Here is an 18,851-nt window from a genome sequence, read left to right on the forward strand (position 1 = left end):
ATATATATATCCAAATATACAGTATGAGTACTGTTTTGATACTGACATTTCATCTTTGCACTAAGATGTGTCTGCACTATTGTAATTGTGTCTGTTGACTGTGGTAAATAAAAGAGAGAACCAAATGCACTGTACAAAAGATGAGCTTTATTGTCAATTTACAATTTCCATGCTGTTCAGATGCCTCAAGGGCTGTGCGCGTGTCTTGCCCGGTGGCGATTTGTTTAGGTTGCGTCTCCCCAATGTTGCTTCCAGGCGAATACAGAGGAGTTGAAAAGATCCACTTTGATCCACTGCACATTGGTGTGCACCAGGCCGAGGTTCTATTGTTCACCCAGAGAGAGCGCGGGACACGACGCGTTCCGTAGTATTCGCATATCTGGAATACATACAAAGACACAAATTAGCCCTACATAACTCCATAAATCCTACATTAGATAGTATTAATGTGATTTAATGAACGTACCATTGCTGTTCTTTGGGCGTGATAACGGCCATCATCCTCAGCTATCCAACGGCGAAACATGTCCATTGCGTGTGCTTTTCGTGGTCCAATCCTTTTGTTAAGGCTTCTTAACCGCCTTCGCCTCCGACTCAGCATTTCTATTGCATTTGAATGGTCGATCTGTATTTGTATTTGTGGCTGAGTTATTGGCTTAAATAACTCCGTTACGAAGCTGTATAACACGACCACCAAAACGTCAACTCCATACCGTGTCTGAGGTCGGAAGGTAAACAGAAGCATACAGCGGAAGCGGAAGTTTTTCTTCTTCTTCTCTCGGTTTTTTGGCGAATTGCAACTTTAAGGTGCATACCGCCACCTACTGTACTCGCCGTGAAGTTGTTTGCGGCCTGCCAGTAAACCCAACGCAGAAGAAGAATAAGTGACGTCAGCGGCTCATTTGCCTAATCCACCCCCAGGAACTCATTTTGGTGTGAACGCGATATGCTTTAGTTCATCAGAACTAAAAGAACTCTCATGAACTAAAGTTCTCATGAACTACTGTGGGAAAAGTACTTGGTGTGAACGCGCCTATTGGTGTTGAATGCTGAACTGTAATCAATGAATAGCATTCTCACATAGGTGTGTTCCTCTGGTCCAGGTGTGAGAGGGCAGTGTGGAGGGTGAGGGCTATGGCGTCGTCTGTGGACCTGTTTGCTCTGTAGGCAAACTGCAGGGGGTCCAGAGAGTCAGGGAGGGAGGAGGTGATGAATGATTTGACTAACCGCTCAAAGCACTTCATTATGATGGAGGTGAGTGCTACTGGGCGGTAGTCGTTCAGGCTGGGGATTTTTGTCTTTTTGGGGACAGGAACGATGGTGGATTGTTTAAAACATGTGGGGACTACAGACTGCAGCAGGGACCTGTTGAACACCTCTGCCAGCTGAACTGCACACACCCTGAGAACACGGCCAGGGATGCCATCAGGTCCAGGAGCCTTGTGTGGGTTAACCCTTTTAAAGGATTTGCACACATCTGCCCTGTTTAAAACAAAAGGGCAGGGCTCCTGGTCCTTCTGTGCCTCCACAGCCTGGCTGCTCTCAAATCGTGCAAAAAAACTGCTCATCTGGGAGAGATGCGCACGTCAGTCTTTCTTACCAGTCCTGGTCACATGACATCCTCTCCCACCCACACACCTGTAACCTCTCTCCTCGTTAGCCCTGCAGTCACACCTCTACTCTCTCAGCTGTTTCCAATGTCCCTAATTATCCATTCCCAAACACTCCTTGCCAGTGTGACAAAGTTGCATGTGCTTCTTGCCATTTGCAAACCTTTAACAATGCCTCTGAATTGTGTTACCTGCTTGTTTCTTCTTTAGTCACCTGAACATTGTTGCCCCATGTTGGATTTATTTGCCTTTATGGATTCTCTTCCCTGTTTGAAACCTTCATGATTCATGTATCTGCCAGTAAGCCTAGTATTTCACTTTGGAAATATATCTGAAATAGTTGGTTCATATACTCTGCACACACCAGCCACACAAGTTAAATTAAGGTTTATTATTATTTCTTCTGACAAGATCTAAATACATAATACAAGTCTAAATGGAGAGTATTAAATAGAACATTCAGAAAGATTGTCAGTGTTTAGAGTTAGGTACCAGTAAGATATCGTAAGAAATAATGTCTTTATTTGCCCCTTGAGAAACCTCTGCTATGTAAGGCTTACTCAACCATATGAGAGAACTTTTGAGGGGAAACTCCACTCATCTTCTCATCTCAGTCACACCCACGTGACCTGATCCAACATGGGGTTTAACTAACTGATCTGTACTCCTTTTATAGGTTACTGATGCTCCAAAGCTGACTGATGATGAGGAGAAGGAAGAGGAGGAGGAGAATGCACAACAAAGGTCACTGGATGCATTTTTTCTATAAGCAGCGGTGTAGTGGTCGTTGGACGCGGGGGGTCGCCGTACCCCCACTTATTTGGAGCCCCCACTTTTTTGAAGCATGATTTTTTTTTTTAATAGTCTAATAAATATAAAATCATTGCCAGTGTTATCAGTTGCAAGTGTGTATTTGTTGTAATAATGACGAAAACATAACCTACATTTCACAGTAATTATAATAAAAACGTAGCTCAAACTTGATTTGAAGTGTGTGTAGGGTGACCAGGTGTACAGCATTTTTATCGCGTCCCACAAATTGAGACTATGTCCCGCATTTGAGTGACAGTCGCGCAGACGGCCGGCACCGCCCTTTAATATTATATGTTTTAAACGGCATCATGTAAGTTGCGCTGACAGGCGACAGAGGTCCAGAGTGTGTTCACGAGCGTGTCCATAGTCTCTCCCCCCCCCGTCCACCCAGTAAACAAATCCCCACTACACCACTGTCTATAAGGTAAGCATGTCATCCGTGCATCACCCTTTGATAATACATTTTGAAATGTCAGCAATGCACCGTGTTCAAGGCCATTCAGCAACGATAATGTGTGCATTAGTTATGCACTTTATTTCATTAAATGTTACGACGGTTGAGATAACCGTCAATTTACTTTATCGAGCACATGTGACAGTTTCACCGTACCTCTGCCAGACAAAGAGAGGTTATGAACTTATTTACTTTTTCTTTCATGACAACATCTTTTATAGGTGGAAAGTGTATCTCAAAACCTCAGCAATTACAAACTACTTCCAAATGTACTGCTGTTTTTGTACAAAAATGCCTTGTTGTGTTAACACCCCTCTACTGTAGCTCAACAAAGAATCACTGAGCAACAATTAAGTTAATTTTAGGTTATTTATTTATATAAAAAGACAACGTTTTTACATTCTCTGTATAACTAATGCACTTACAACTCCAAATCACTCTTTGTGTTTTAATAGAGAAAAAGTAAATATGGAAAATATTGTTTTTACATAATTAATAAAACAATACATTTAAATAAGTACTGTAAATATATGATATAGCATGAAATGAGCCAAGACACTATAACAAATTAACATAAGACTGATATTAGTAATGATGATAATATAATAAAGTGTATCATGATATGTAGCAAATCAAAGGGTTTTGATTAACATGCACTCTGTTGTTAATATTTGATGCAGCTAGTGTGGGGGAAACTTCTGTGGCAATGGAGAGGACTCAGAGACACACGAGGAGAGCTGGAGCTTTGATGGCAAACACTGGTGGTTTATTACGGAGTTACGGCCGGAGAATTGACAAGACAGGTGGTGTGTCACGAGTTGACACAGCGGTTGCCAAACCAATTCTGAAGAACTCTTCTGCAGCTCGAGGTTTTAACTAGTTCGGAGTGTAATAATCAACATTCTTTATCAGTGAGACTAAACACTTATGGACCCTGAATCTAACTAGAGCTCTCGTCCATAGAAAAGAATGTGCGCCAGGGAACCTACGTCCCTGAACAGTATACTACCTCATGGCGGCTTGTGCTCTGTCATAGACTGGCAACAACAATGCGCCCTAGCTGCTCCTCCTTAAGAGAGATAGCAGCAATACCCAAGGCTGTAGACCTATGCCATGGGAAAAGAGACAGTGAGAGGAGAAAATGATGAACTGTGTCAAAGGTTGAATACCTAAGCAAATTATTCCCTAACAGCTAGTATATATATTCAAAAGTATACAGAGGAAACAGTTTTCAGGGATTTTATTAAGTAAATCAACCTAGAACTATAACAAGGATTTTGAAAAGTGAGGGGGACGTGCTCTTTCTCCTCCCTAGTGGAACTCAGGCCCTCATGTCCATATGCTAATAAAACACAGACAATGAACACATGTCAGAGTCAGGGCCCTTGGGTTTAAGCCAATGTAGACAGGCCCATGTATTTAATTCAATATTTCATGTGTGACCATTACCTTTTTAAATAAGAGTAGCGCTGGTGCTCACTAAATGAGGTCCCTGTGGCCATGTGTTTGGAATGAGCAAGGCAATGAGACCAGTGAACAGGAGAGATAACAGGACTCAGCATTTCCAACTCATATTTTATCAACATTTAATAAGAGGTCTGTCTGACCACCAGACCATCCCATAACTAAAAGGTCATGTAGTTAAACCCCTCATTTCTTCCTGGAAAATATATCCTAATAACACTGGGTAGGAATCGCTAAAGAAAAACTGTCAAAGTATCCTCCATAATGTTCTCGAAAAAACGTTAAAGTTAGTGACATGAGAAAAGTTGATCTCTTCCAGATATACTCACTAAAGTCAAATTGTTGTTTTATTTCTATTTGGTGAAAATCATATAAATGCGTCATTACATTTTCCACAACATCTATCATAATCATTTTTGTAATGTTCAAACTGTCTTTTGTAATAACATCATGTTTGCTTTCAAACTATAAAACTATCCTTGCAATTAAACATAATTCAGTCATGTCAGAAAAAAAGTCATTCACAAAAGGGCAAATTAAATGCTGGCCCTAACAAGTACGTTTTGGTAAATGTGCTTTTTTGCTTTTTGCAGTGTTGAATAATTGATTCCACAAATGTAGGTATGCTAAATATGCATTTGGAGCAGAAGCGTATTAGCTTAGCTTAGCATTAAAACTGCTTGCTTGGCCAGATGTAAAAGAAATCTGCCCACAAGCACCTCTAGAATTAACATATTATATGTTGTTAATGGTGGACTTTTACCTTATTTCAACTTCCTTGAATATCCGCTGGTTGCCTGGCATCTTTTCCCAGCTAAGAAAAAAACAAGGAAACGACTCAAAAACTTTGAATTGATGTTTTTTTACTTTGGTTTAGTGCTGAAAATTGCAGATGCCATTGCTTTATTGAGCTGTAGGTATTGAACACGAGACATGTTCAGGCTTATGCTGCATTTCTTGCCAGTAGGAGCTCAGGAAGTGAATGATTTTGGTTCAATCTGATGCTGAGTGCTATGCATCATCTAATGGCTCTTCGACGTGTCCTCAATAATGTAACAGTGCCTCTACCTAAAACACACAGTGTGTTAAGAGCTAACGTTTTTATGCTGCTGGATAAATGTCAGCTGCTCTTTATAGGAAATCAGCTTAGTACCCGGTTAAATGCTCCTCCATCCATCTTCCCTCAGAATGTCATATATTTCTTACTTCTATTTTACTTGATTCTCGTTGTCAGGCCCATCCTTTCCCCTCGGTCTCTCACTTTGTCTCTTATGGAAGAACTCTTTCACCTCCATTTCTTCTCATTCTCCTTTATTTTTCCATCGCTCTCCTCTCTGCCGTAGAGTCAATCTTTTCCTCATGCTGCCTGGTTCTTCCACTTAGCTGCGTTTATGTTTTACCCATTTATTTATCTCAGTGTTTCTCCAGTCTGCGTTTATTCTAGTTCCGCTCCGTATTGATGTTCCTTCTGACAACAGCAGTATTTAGAGCCATTAGATATTAGCTCAGTCAGCTCTGCTGCAGAGTAACTTGTTTCCAGCTTGATTTACAAAACACACTAGTCACACTCGAGCATTCTGCTGTCATGCTGTATATCCTGCATATGATCATGTGCTATCACAGCTAATTCTGCTGTGGTGTGCTGAAAACAGTCCCATGCTTTGCATTTTATATTCTAGCAGAGTTATGGTTGTCGTAGGATTTACTGAATGCACACATTGATCTGATGCAGAATGTTGAACACGCTGACTATCCCTTTTAAAATCACAGCAAAAATCTAGTTTAATCCCATTAGCATTTGTACTCCTATTAAACAAAATACATTACCATCAGATTTATCTGTGTTTTGTTATTAGAGTTATTTAGCAAACATTAAAACTAAAATGGTGAACACAGTAAAAGTTATACATCAGCATTTGTTAGCATTGTGAATAGCGTTAGGCCCATTTATTTTGTATTTATTAAACATTTCTCCAACAAGTAGAAACACACACACACACACACACACACACACACATTTGAAATAGAAAGAGAAAAGTTTCTCACACTACTGAAGGCTGATTTGATAATGTTTGTAGGTGGCCCCTTTAGCCTCCATCATTTGTCTTTGCCATTAGTTACTGTGGTCACATTGATGAGCCATAAGACAGAGGGCAGTTTATACACTGCCCCCCCTCCTCTGAACACAGCTCAGTAACTTATCTCTGTGTTTTAGATGGATGGCTTAAGTTTTTCAAGGTCATGCCTCTTGAAAAGCTCCTCTTTAAAAGCAGAATGACAAAGTGTAATGGATCATTGTGTGTCCTGTTCTGTGTAATCTGTCTTGACTGGCCTTGTACCATCAGATAGCTCCTGTACCCTGCCGTGACCTGGCCTCTGTGTGGTTTATCATCTTATACATCCTTTCCTCTGTGTTCATATATATTAACTTTCAGACTACCAACACAACTTTGTTAACATAACTGCTGCTGTATAGAGCGCAAGACGTCACCCGAGTGCTTCTCAGTTTCTAAAAGTCACAGAAATGGTCAGTTGCAGCACCCTAAATCAAACGTCAAACACTTTGTATGATATATACTGGTGCCTTAAGACTTACCCCTTTATAGTTTCCAATAAATGTGTCACAAGTTTCAGAAATGTTGCGTTTTGTGGATGGACAACAACCCTTGTTTTGTCACAGAACACATTCTTCTCCACTTAAGTTAACACACTGTAGTCTCCATCCTTTTCACTCAGTCAATCATTAGATATTCTTTAAAGAAGACAGCTGTAGGAAATAGGAGAGTGAGGACTTCTGCATGTAAACATCAAATCTGATCTTTTTTATTTCCCTATGTCTATGTGTCAGGATCAAATTACATCCAAACCGGCACACAGGCGAGCAGCTTATTTCCACAAATCTTCCAAACTGGCTATAGAGGCGATTGCTAGTGTTGAATATTTAATGGTAAACAACATCTCCCCTCCACACTTTCCACCTTTCAGCCATTATTGTCAAGCAGGTGCCACCATGGAGGATGTTGTGGTGGACGGGGGAGATGTTTTACACAGCAGCAATGTTAGAATAACAAAACTGTTACAGGACTTTTAAGTTGTTGTTGACAATCCAGAAGTCCAAGTTATGAAGCTTTCGTTTGTATGTGTGATGTAACAAAGGTAGAAGGGCCGAACTGGGTGAAATAGTGTTGGTAGAATAATCATATCTATCCGTGTAGTACTGCATATCTGCTAAAAAATGTAACAATCCACTTGACTGTAGAATTTGAGATGTTTAACACTCATTAAAATGTATTCACATGTTCAGTATTTGTAGTGTTTTTCTAACAATTGTTTACCCTTTTGATGATTGTAAATCTATATCAATATAGACTTTTCCTGGCAGCTATATAATGTCAAAGATGTCAAAACTAACCCACACATATTGTATATATTTTTCATAGAATAAATCAATAGCAATGTGCTGCATTTATAAAGGAACAAACTGCTTCCATCCATAAGGGTTGTTAGTCTTAATACAAACATCTCATTGGCTCCTAATCTATTTTTTTCTCTTTTTATGTCTGCAATGTGGATAAAGCCGGATGTGGAAATCCTTAGCGGGTTGATGCATGAGCCCCTAAATAACCTCAATGGTTCCCAGTTTTCAAATTGAATAGGCTTCCTGAATGATTTAATGGCGAGCTTTATAGGAATAATGGAGGCGAGTGCGCTATCACAGTGCGAACAGGTAACAAGCTCAAAACAATAAACACACACGTTGGCAAACATGATGCTTAAACTTATAAATGGATGCTCACACCGCACATAGGCCATGTGAATAGACCGACACATAAGAGACGAATACATTGTGTAAGCACACAGCAAAGCACATGTATTACATCCTATGAACAGTGTTGTGCATTAGAATCTATATTATCTGAGACTGTTAAGGCAGTCAGTGTGTGGAGATACTGGAGGTAAGATGATAATGCAGCTCTGCTTATTTCAGCTTTTTTTGTTCTTGTTAGAGTCAAATATGAGACCTCTTCTTCTCAGCTATTCTATCATTCACACTCTTTGAGCTTTTATTGTTGAAATGAATGAGCTCTCAACTAAAAAGTAATTTGACATTTACAATGATTTTCATTAATGCTTGTCTTTCTCAAAGACCATTCTCCATGCTGTTTCTCATCTTTCATTCACACCTCCTCGCCTGTCTTCACCTTTTAACCGCAAAACTCAGTCAAGTTTGTATTTCTTTTCTTCCTTTTACATATTACTTTTGCTATTCAGAAGCGCCGCTGCTCAACCACATCAACCCTCATTCTTTCCCCTTTTGCACTTTTTGTCTTCGAAAAACCACACTTCTACGCTTTTGCGAAATATTTTATTTTATCCTCATTCTTTGTGTCCACTGAAGGGTACATGAATAGAGCGTGGAGCAGATGTATTTTTGACAGGACTAACAGGGCTGATATTTTACCTTAAACAAGAGCCAATACCTCGTTGTACTTACACTGAGGCTTTTCAAGTCAAGAGATTGACACCAAACTGTAGAAGTTGTACGTGTAATGCTGCTGTTTCAGTGAGGATTAGCATTCACTACACATAGCATTTGCAGCTTGTATCACCTCTTGGCACCATGTGTGCATACAGTTTTATCACCAATGTCCACACAGGGAATCAAACCACTAACCCTGCTAGTGTTACTGTCACACTTTACCAGCTGAGCTTTACAGGAAGCTCTGCACTCGCATTGGATTATTCAAAAATATTCTGCCATGCTAACAGGAATCCCTCGACCCTTTTACTAGTTCATGAGTTCATGAAAAATAGAACACTTTTCCCATTTTTCACACCGCCTTATAGTGTGGTGCACTCTTTTGGTGCAAGCTGTACCCAATCACAGCGCAGTCAAAGGAAATGCTAAACAAGATGATTGGCTAGGAGAGGGCCGCTTTCAGCAGGATATTTTTCACTCCTCAGGCTAAAGTAACAAGCTCCGATTTTTTTGAGCAGTGGTAATTGTCAGACATGCACCATGAAAATACAGGTGTGTACTTACAGAAACGCACAGAAAGAAATGCATGTCAAAAGTAAAAATGTAACCCTGAATAGAAAACAGAATTTGTAAAAGGGAGAGTTAGATTTAAAGGGTGTTGGGTATATTTCCATATAAGTATAATAACATTTACTCCTGTATTTTATTTTTCTGTGCTCTTTTCACTGGCTTTAAAGCCAAAAGAAGCCCATTTGGAAAAGGTTCAATTGGCAGTTGGCAGTTTTCTAGTGGCTGTCAATCAAATCTGATTATGTCACCTTTAAAGAACCAGATTGACAAAGTATTTGAGTGTTTAACGCTCAATAATTGAGGCTTAGAATGTAATATTAGTTACCTGATTGTTAGTTAGTGAGGACTTCTTTATATATGCGCTTTAAAAGAAATGGGACTCAAGCAGGAATGAGTCTGTGAGGAAAACTCTTTCAGGTTGCCTTTTGTGAATGGTAGGATCCAGTGTTGACTCGTACATGGGGACTGTCTCTTCTGAACATTATGGAAGTATGAAACTACAATTCGATGGTTTGGACTTTACATTCAACAGTACAGTGGGAACGTTGTAAATCTTCCCTAAATATTCCCTAAAAGCTTGTTTGTTTGACACTTATGTTCAACTCATGCTGTGATAATTGTATTGATGGTGTAATCATGCAATTAGCAAATGGCAGACATGCATATTATGGAAAACTTTTGATTTTACTACGTAGTTAGAAATCATGTATTTGAGAAAATATACAAAATTATGGTGGCAGATGACATCCAAATTTAGACCCATCTGTTTGTATTTTGAATTTTTAACACTGGATGAAATTAGATTTTAACGATGCCCCATGGGTGCAATGTTTGCCAATGTTCAACCTGCATGCATGTTTCATGGATGCAACACTATTTTCTAGTACTTAAAAATAAATACAGCAAAACAATCTTTCACCTCTTTCTCTGAGTCTAACCCCACCTTTTCTTTCTTATTCACATTCTCTCCCTGATACAGACGCACACTGTAGTGGTGTGGACACGGTGCTCAGACAGGCAGTGTGTCAGCCTGCACAGTGCAAGGCTGCCATCTGCTGAGGAGAGGGGAGACTTCAGCATGTTGGCACTGTATGTAGATGCAGATACATTAATGTAGCTTGGTGTGTTATGTACTGTATCTAAGTATATGGATCTCTAGATTAGGTAGTTTTGCATCATGTTTTTTCACTTACAATAGGAATGAGTAGACATGAATATCAAATCTGTTCTGTATTACAATCAATGGTTTCTCAAAAACTAGAAAAAAATATTACATATTTCCTGATTCAATTAAGCTAAGAGAAAGCTAATAAGCTAAATGAACTGTGATGCTAAAGTGCTAAAGCCAAACTGGATGACTGCAGTAAATGAGTATTAAATTCAACTAAATATAGGCTTTTATAAAATAATGTAAAACAATCATGTCACTTAATTTAGCAGCACTTACCATTATGTATTTTAATGTCTATCCTATGCTACAAAATCATTGCTATGTTTAAAAAACAGTATATAAAAAGCGTAGTTGACTTTGTCATTAATTGTATATTATTTTAGAGATATGTTTATTAACACCCAAAGCTTGCTAACGTTTGCAAAGCTTGCTAACTTGCTAATGTTTAGCATGTATGTTTCCCATGTTCAGCATTTATGAGCAAGCTAATATTTGCAAATTACTTTTAAAGACCGGCTTCGCCCTCCCTGGAGCCATGTTTGAAAAGGCTAACACTGTAGTGCGTAGGAATGTTATTTAATTACAAAAAGGCTTACTAGTTAGCGTGATTAGTGTTTAAATAGCAACACTTCAAAAAGTTGTTGTTTTTGCTGCTGTAAACCCCTTTAAAGTCTTGAATACTCTGATTAGTGTTTGCTGATTCTGCTGTGTGCTTTACCTAGCTTAACATGCTGTATTATTTCATCCACTATCTTTTTAATATCCATGAAGCCTTAGAAGTTTTCGCATTAGTTAGTTTTGCAGGATTTGAAAAGGCGTCGGGGGTGAACTACAAAGAGACCCAGTGGGAATATTACTCCAGTACGTTGTTACTTTACATTTTAGCAGCGATTTAGCCGCCTACATGTTCAACACCACAGCACTGACAGTTTGAATAATTCCACGTGGGTGTCCCTTTTTTCAATCTCTGCCCTCAAAACTGCTCATTCCACTTTTGATTGATTACTTTAAAACAAAGTAAGTCCCATTTCAATTACTAATTTGACCCACAGCAGCTTCCAGAACACTTAAATATGTATGAATGCTAAACACAGCCACTAATCACACTCAGCCTGTAAAACTGTGGATTAAGTAGGAATGTGTAGTGTGTACCGGCTCCCACGCAGTTTTACTAATCTTTACATATCGTTGTTCATGACAGATGAGATGAAATTGAAGATCAACTCTTTCTCTTGTCATTTCGGTGTACCTGAATGTATCTTCTGTGCACTTATCTTTCCTCGCAGCCAATCTGAAGACATACTGTAGAAACTTCATCTCCTCTGTTTCATCCTGCGCCGGGGTTCCTGCACTCTGTCACCAGCGAGCTCAAAGGGGGGAATCTGTGACTTGATAAGTCCGGGTAACATCAAGGAGACGCGATGTTTTATTCATCGGCACAAAGCTCCTGAATTCCCTCAAACCAAATTCGCCCGCCTTTGTTTGAGAGATCGGGCTTGAGGTTTGAGACGTATAGAAATGATTGGATTTCTTAAACTTAAAAACAGAGTTATGAGTGCAGGAGAGGACAGGGTGGTGTTTTAATAACATTAGGAGGTTATTTTCTGCATACATTTATGTTTTCTATCAGATCTTGCATGATATCTTTTTTATTTTTCTCTTATTTGTAATATTTCCCACAATCCTCTGCAGCAGTCTCTCACATTCGGTGACCTTGGCCCCCCCGCTGATTATTTTGTTTTCTTGCAATTCTTTCATCCTGTGTTTCTCTCCTTATTTTTTGTATCCCTCCTCTCTCCCACTCTGACACCCTGCTGTCAAAGAAATTCAAATATTTTCAGAGCAGCGCATACCGAGGTCAGATGTGATCTTCAGACATTTTAGGAATAATTTGTTCCCTCTTAGATTGGACAATGCCGTAATTGCAGAAAGGTCTCATCACTCGATAAATGCTCAATAAACCCGAGCTGAGCCCTGCAGGAATTTAAAATGATTAGGAGTGAGTTTCTATGAAGCACGTTCGGGGTTTAATCTCATCTGCTCAAATGTTCTATTTTTTGTACTTCCTTTTGTTCTCCTTTTATCTTCTGTATTGTTTCACTGTGTTTCATCAACTAAAGTAAATTAAACTAAACCCCTCGACGCCCAGAGTGTCAGCCGGCTCATAACCTGATCCAGGTCACTGCAGCATGTCGCCGAGTCACAGCGCTGCCGAGTTCTCCACTCAGAGTCTGATCCATACGACTCCTGAGCCGTCCCATTATTGAACCAATGTGCAATGTACACTGCAGCCTCAGTATAAACATTGGCTTCTTTTTGGAAGGTGATAAGAATAATTTCTGGCTCCAGGCTCCTCATTAGTCCAACAATTAATATCAGGAACAATTCTAGTCTTACTCTGCCATTACAATTACTGTAAATGCCCAGAATGTAAATTGAAGCACACTGGGAAATGGTAAAAAAAATAATGCTGCTCAGGTTTTCCTGTTAGCTTGTTTGTATACTGTTAGTGGAGTAGCACTCAGTCAGATCTCAGTAGGGCTCAGCAATAACTCTGTTAGTCTTCTGACGCATTTTGACGTGTTTGTTGATAGAAGAAGTCATATACACTCCCTTTTTTTTTTTTAAATACAGTTAGTCATAACGGCCAGTTTGCACTGCTTTTTATGTTAGCCCCCTCAGCCGCTGCCATGAGGAGACACATTTTAATTTGTTCAATGTTTTATTCACAGATATACTCAAAAACATCAGAGAAGGAAGCTTTGGTGACTGGATGAAGCGCACCTTGAGACAGTCACTGCATCTTCCAAGTTACCAGACCCCGCCCAGAGGGAGAGAGGGAAAAGCGGTGAGGAGTTTATACTGTAAGTGAAGTGGAGGAGGTCAATTAGAAACGACAGAGAAGCGTTAGGAGAGCTCTGCTGGTTTGTGATAGCTGTGATAGCACGTTTGCAAATCTCTGTTTTATCACTCTTAATCAATCATTTTATATTTTATTTTTCAAGTCATTCAAGTTGACAAAAAGACAGACGTTTTTATGATTTGTTCGTTGATCCTAACAAGGCCTCTTTGTCACCTGCTTTAGGACAGACACATTAGACTTACAATTAGGGTGCCTGTACTCCTTTTCAGAGGTGCCTTGTGATGAAATGTTCCCACAGGTTCATTAACTGTGTAATTAACCTCTGTGCCAGACACATTAATACATCAATAATCATCATCCAGTCATTTCATATACAAACTGCAACATAATGAAATGGGCCAGTCTTTTCTCTTGTTACTTTACTTTAAGTATTTTTTGAGGCCAGAGTTGTTGCTTATGAATATTGAAACCGTTAGCTTTTTTTAATGATATGCCACACAACTTGTTTGATGCTTTCAACACCTGAAACCACTCAGGTTTTGCGTATTGGAGAAGTGAAATGGTCAAAATCTATAATGTGATTTTAAGAAATAAAAGTCTATTCAATAGAAAGGTTTATCACAGGAAGGCTGCAGTCCATTTGGACAACACTCCATGTGACTGGAGATGCATAAAGACAGCATACCAAACCATCTGACCTCAGTCGAACTGGGTTGTGAGCCCAGCCAGATCCTAAAGTCGTCAATGAATCAGCAATAAGGTCAAATGTAGGAAAAGTGTCTCACAACTGATATTTCCCCATAGTCTTTCATCTGTCATTTTCAGTATTTTGCCAACTCATTGTGTTACTTGCAATCTATATAGTCACAATCCATTATATTGATCTTTATTCACAGGTTTGTATCTTTAAAAGTGAATCAATCTTGAATGTATAAAGAACCTGATTACGTGCTTTTGTTTCTTTAAAGTATTTGTACCTTTGTACCCTTTGAGTGAATACATTTAGAGAACGTAGTAATTGATCTTGTAAATGTTTGAACATTATGATAGGTTGTCAAAGTCAACTTTCAGTTTTGATACTCAGTGTTGTTCTATCTGAATGACAGTATAGCATGTTAAAACATTTGAGAAAAAAAGCATAATATGGGTGTTGACAATATCAGAAATAACGGTATTGTATAGTATTTAGATAACATGTAAGCAAAGTACATATATAGTGTGTTAAAAAAATTGAAAGAATGACTATTAGTATGTAGAAAAAGTGAAAAATAATGATAGAAAACCCACTCGGATGGAGCCAGCTCTTTGGACGAGTACGAGAAGAGGAAAAAGAAGAAGAGCAGAAGACAAAGGAAGATGAAGAAAAAGGTATGGAATGAGGAAATGAGAAAAACAGGCAAAGTACATTATGTTAAAAGATCGGGGAAATAGTATAGTAAGCCCCATGAGGAAAATAAGCCAAAATACGAAGTAGTATAGTATGTGGGAAATATACAAAATGCAACATAGTATAGTATAGTTATGTCGAAAATATGCCAAAAAACGACAAAGTATAGTATGGCAAAAATATGCAAATAACAACATAATATAGTATGGCGAATATGGACATAAAATACCATGTTTGTTGGTTTGTTTTTGCATTTTTTCGACATGCTATACTATTACTTGTCAGTCATTTTGCCAACATTTAAATTATCCAAGATTCTGTCCATGAAATAATCTAAGATCTTTATTAGCATATTCGTGCTCAGCAATCAAACGAACGGGGTCTCTGAAGCCAAACAGCAGGGGGCGCTAGCTGTCACCATTGACTGTATATATAAAGGCTGTCACCAGATAGCTGCTAGCTTAGACATGACAGCAACTCTTGTTTGTTTTTGACTTATTTTCTTTTTGACGCAACATAGATGTCACTTATGACTCTCTTCGAACTACAACATTGAAAAATGAAAACTCAACCATGAACTACAATGAAAGTTATTCTGTGGTGAGTTTTCTATCACATTTATTCGCTCGCCTGCACAATGTTTACTAAAAAGTTACACATGTCCCCATGTTTCTCCTCGCAGAGCCCCAGGCAGCCCACCCTGCCTCCGGTCTCCAACAGGACCCTGACCCACCCGTCTTTCATGCCTCTGTACCTGGCTGCAGGCTTTACACACCAGCACGCCGACTGTGCCAGCCTAACAGGTAAACTGATTTTTAAGTTACCCACATTAGTTTAAAGCATGGGTGTCCGTGTCCAAACTACGGCCCGCGGACCATTTTGAATCGGCCCTCGCCAAATAAAAAAAGTATAATGAAATACGGCCAACAAATGAAACTTGTGCTTTTCTTATATTGTACTTCTTAAATATATATGTACACATATATTACACAGTATTATTCATGTATTAAGACCACTTTTGAAATAAATTCAGTCAATAGTTGGAAACATTTTCTAACAAATCTTAGTTGATAAGAAAAAAGACCCAATCAATTATTTACCTAACAAGCGTGAAATATACCCTTCCTATTTCCCCTTATTATAAGCTTCTGTTGTAAGGAATGGGCTGCCAACAAAATAAAGTAAACCCTATGGAGAGCTGTGATGTAGGCTGTTTTTGTCTTAAGGCATTTACAAGCATCATTGACCTACATTTGTTTAATTTTGCTAACTTATAACTGAACTTATGAGTCAATAAACCAAACCTCTAGTGAGCGGCCCAGCCCTTCGCATATTTTTCTGTATGTGGCCCTCGGTGAAAAAAGTTTGAACACCCCTGGTTTAAAGCTTTATTAAACCTCTGATTTAAGTGTCTGCTGTTACAGTTGATGACAAATAAAGTTTTGAGATTACTCACCACTTGTGGAAGGCTGGGTTAGTAATGCAACAACTACAATTTATTAATTAAGTCTTAAGTTAAATTAAAATGTGTAAATAATCTAATTTGAAAATGTTTTGATGAACAACTGGAATATGAAACTAAAGCTTTTCATTTCAAGATATGCAATAATTAACCTTTTGCTCATGCACTGTACTGCAAATCAGACAGACAAATTAATGTTCCTTAACATGCAGAAGTAAGAAATGATGATCAGTCATTTGTAATACTCTCAATATTTTTATAGGATGTTTAATATGCTATAAATGACGTAGGATTTTTGTTTCCCTGCACTTATCATAAATAAAGGATAGTAATTAGCCTTTATTAGATTAGATCGGTTAAAGGAGTTTCTGTTACTAGCTGTGCATCATCATGTTGTAAAACTGACAACTCCATCTTCTTCCAGTCCTTCCCCTCGGCCCAGCAGAGTTGTTCTACTCTGATCCCACCCTGACCTGTGGAAGGATCCCCAACGTAGCAAGTGATTTGAGGGTAAGTGGACTTCATAAACCCATATCTTAAAAAACTGATTGCCATGGACATCCACAATATCCGTAGAATTAAATCCCTGGAAGACATGAACACTCACTTAAGTTGAATGTCTTAAATATAGTATTTGTTTTTTTTGGACATATTGGATGTTTGTCGTGGTATCAATGTTTTAGAATCAATCAATATAAATTGGGCCTTTTTTCAGATGTATTAGATTAAAACTGGCCATTAACAATTAGGCAAATTGAGCCCTCAACCATTCATCTCAAAGTAGTCAACTTGCATAATACTGAACATTTATTAAATTAATATTTGGGGATATTTCTGGTTCATGTATATTGAATTGGCACAGGGTGTTTCTGGACTGGCATACTGAACTCCAGTGGCGAACCGTCAGGGCCTTCAAGGTATTCAGAGAATACCCTGGAACACTCAGATAAAACAAACAAAAAATCGATTTAATTATATAAATAAAATGTAATAAAATATATATAAAATGAATAAATGAGAATCGTGGGGGGTGTGTGTCTACAGAAGGTCCAGTTGTGATAGACACGGTTCGCCACTGCTGAACTCATACCAACTGCAAAACAAACATTTTGATCAATATAACCCTGGATTGTGAGAATGTATTGAGCTCTGGTTGAGGTCCTGTCCTCTGTATGTTTTATGTATTGTTTGTTGTAGAGAGCAGAGCTTATGGAGGGGATCAGGCAGACGATGACTTTTAATAAAATAGGCTCAGTCCTGTTAGGTGGAGCTAAGACCAGGAGGCAGGAAGGAAATTGAGACCAAGGGCAAAGGCAGTTTGTTTAGACTGTAAAGACATATTATCAGTGTTTTTCATTTTAGGTTCAAATATGAAAGACCTGCGATGATTGTATTATTGAAAGAAACAGAAGTTCACGTAATAATTGGGCCCTATCGCAGAAAAGAAAGGACGATGGCAGTAAAACATGCAACATGGACATAATCAGAAATGTACCCCTCTAAAAGTAAATGTTGTAATGCTTATATGAACACTGAGGACACCCATGTTCTTATTTCCTCTGTTCAGCTTTAATCTTACCCGTTATGCTCTATTTTCTATTAAAACCTCTTTTAAACGTGTATTTCTTTCAGCTTATCGAGTGCTTCAAGCTCAACACTCCCCCACCAGTTATGTCCCCCTGCCCGGCTCCACCTCCCTGTCCAGACCCATTCAGATTCGGACCAAACCCCACCAGGAATCTGGGCCACCTCACTCTGGAAATAAACAACCTCCAGCCTGCAGTGCAGAAAGGCCAGGTTGTGCTCCAGCTCACCCAGGAGGAGGACCAGGCCATCACTAACCTCCTGAAACTGCACTACCAAGAAGAGCCTTTACAGATGGATGAGACCCTTACGGACTTTACCAGTGTCAACCCCAACTCGTTCTGTCATCCAGAAACAATCGACTTCACCGCAGCTGAAGAAGTTTCCAATCCCTTCCTTAGTGATCCGCAATATCCAAGGGAAACCATTGAGTTTCTTCAGCAGGGAAGGTGTTGGTCAGAGACAGAGCTTGATGCTGCTAACACACTCTTGAGCTGCTCTAGACTGGTGGAGGAGAAAATAATCCAGGGCCACAACAAATCATCAGTAACACTTCCTCACCCTCTGCTACACCTGCGTCATGAGGATTCATCCCGAAGCTCTGAAAGCCAACAAGTTTCGGAGACTTTTCCTGCCTTCATGACTACTGATTGTGCCAAAGAGGACTGGGGGGATTTGGAGGAGGGAAGGAATGATGATGAAGTCCATCTGCTGGAGTCTTCACTGTCCTCAGGCTCAAAGGCAGGGAGAGGATTAGGCACCTCTGTAGAGTTTACTAAGGTAAAGGACATGTTAGATTCTGAGGGAGAGGCTGTGCATGTCCTCCTGAGCCTAGGAGACTAGGATTATTCTTATATATTGTTTTCACCTTCTTGTCCCTGTGTGTTAGCTTTACTACCTCATTATGCAAACCACTGGTTGATCTGACAGATTCATATACTTCCTTATTTTTCTTGGATGAGTTAATATCTCCAAAAGTCTACGTTTGAGTTG

At 39.1% G+C, this 18,851-nt stretch overlaps 1 protein-coding gene across 2 annotated transcripts in view; it reads left to right on the forward strand.

The window, feature by feature from the left end:
- Positions 1-18,802, forward strand: part of LOC117488097 — a 38,149-nt gene extending 19,347 nt beyond the window's left edge. For both annotated transcript variants that reach the window (XM_034136846.1, XM_034136847.1), the window contains 5 exons: positions 2,287-2,354; positions 13,295-15,412; positions 15,495-15,615; positions 16,699-16,784; positions 17,907-18,802. In XM_034136846.1, coding sequence (XP_033992737.1) covers positions 15,386-15,412; positions 15,495-15,615; positions 16,699-16,784; positions 17,907-18,701 — 1,029 coding nt within the window. In that variant the 5' untranslated portion in view covers positions 2,287-2,354; positions 13,295-15,385 and the 3' untranslated portion in view covers positions 18,702-18,802. The remainder of the gene's footprint in view (positions 1-2,286; positions 2,355-13,294; positions 15,413-15,494; positions 15,616-16,698; positions 16,785-17,906) is intronic.
- Positions 18,803-18,851: the final 49 nt, after the last annotated feature.

Source organism: Trematomus bernacchii, unplaced genomic scaffold, assembly GCF_902827165.1.
Source record: "Trematomus bernacchii unplaced genomic scaffold, fTreBer1.1, whole genome shotgun sequence".
NCBI classification, from domain to species: Eukaryota; Metazoa; Chordata; class Actinopteri; order Perciformes; family Nototheniidae; genus Trematomus; species Trematomus bernacchii.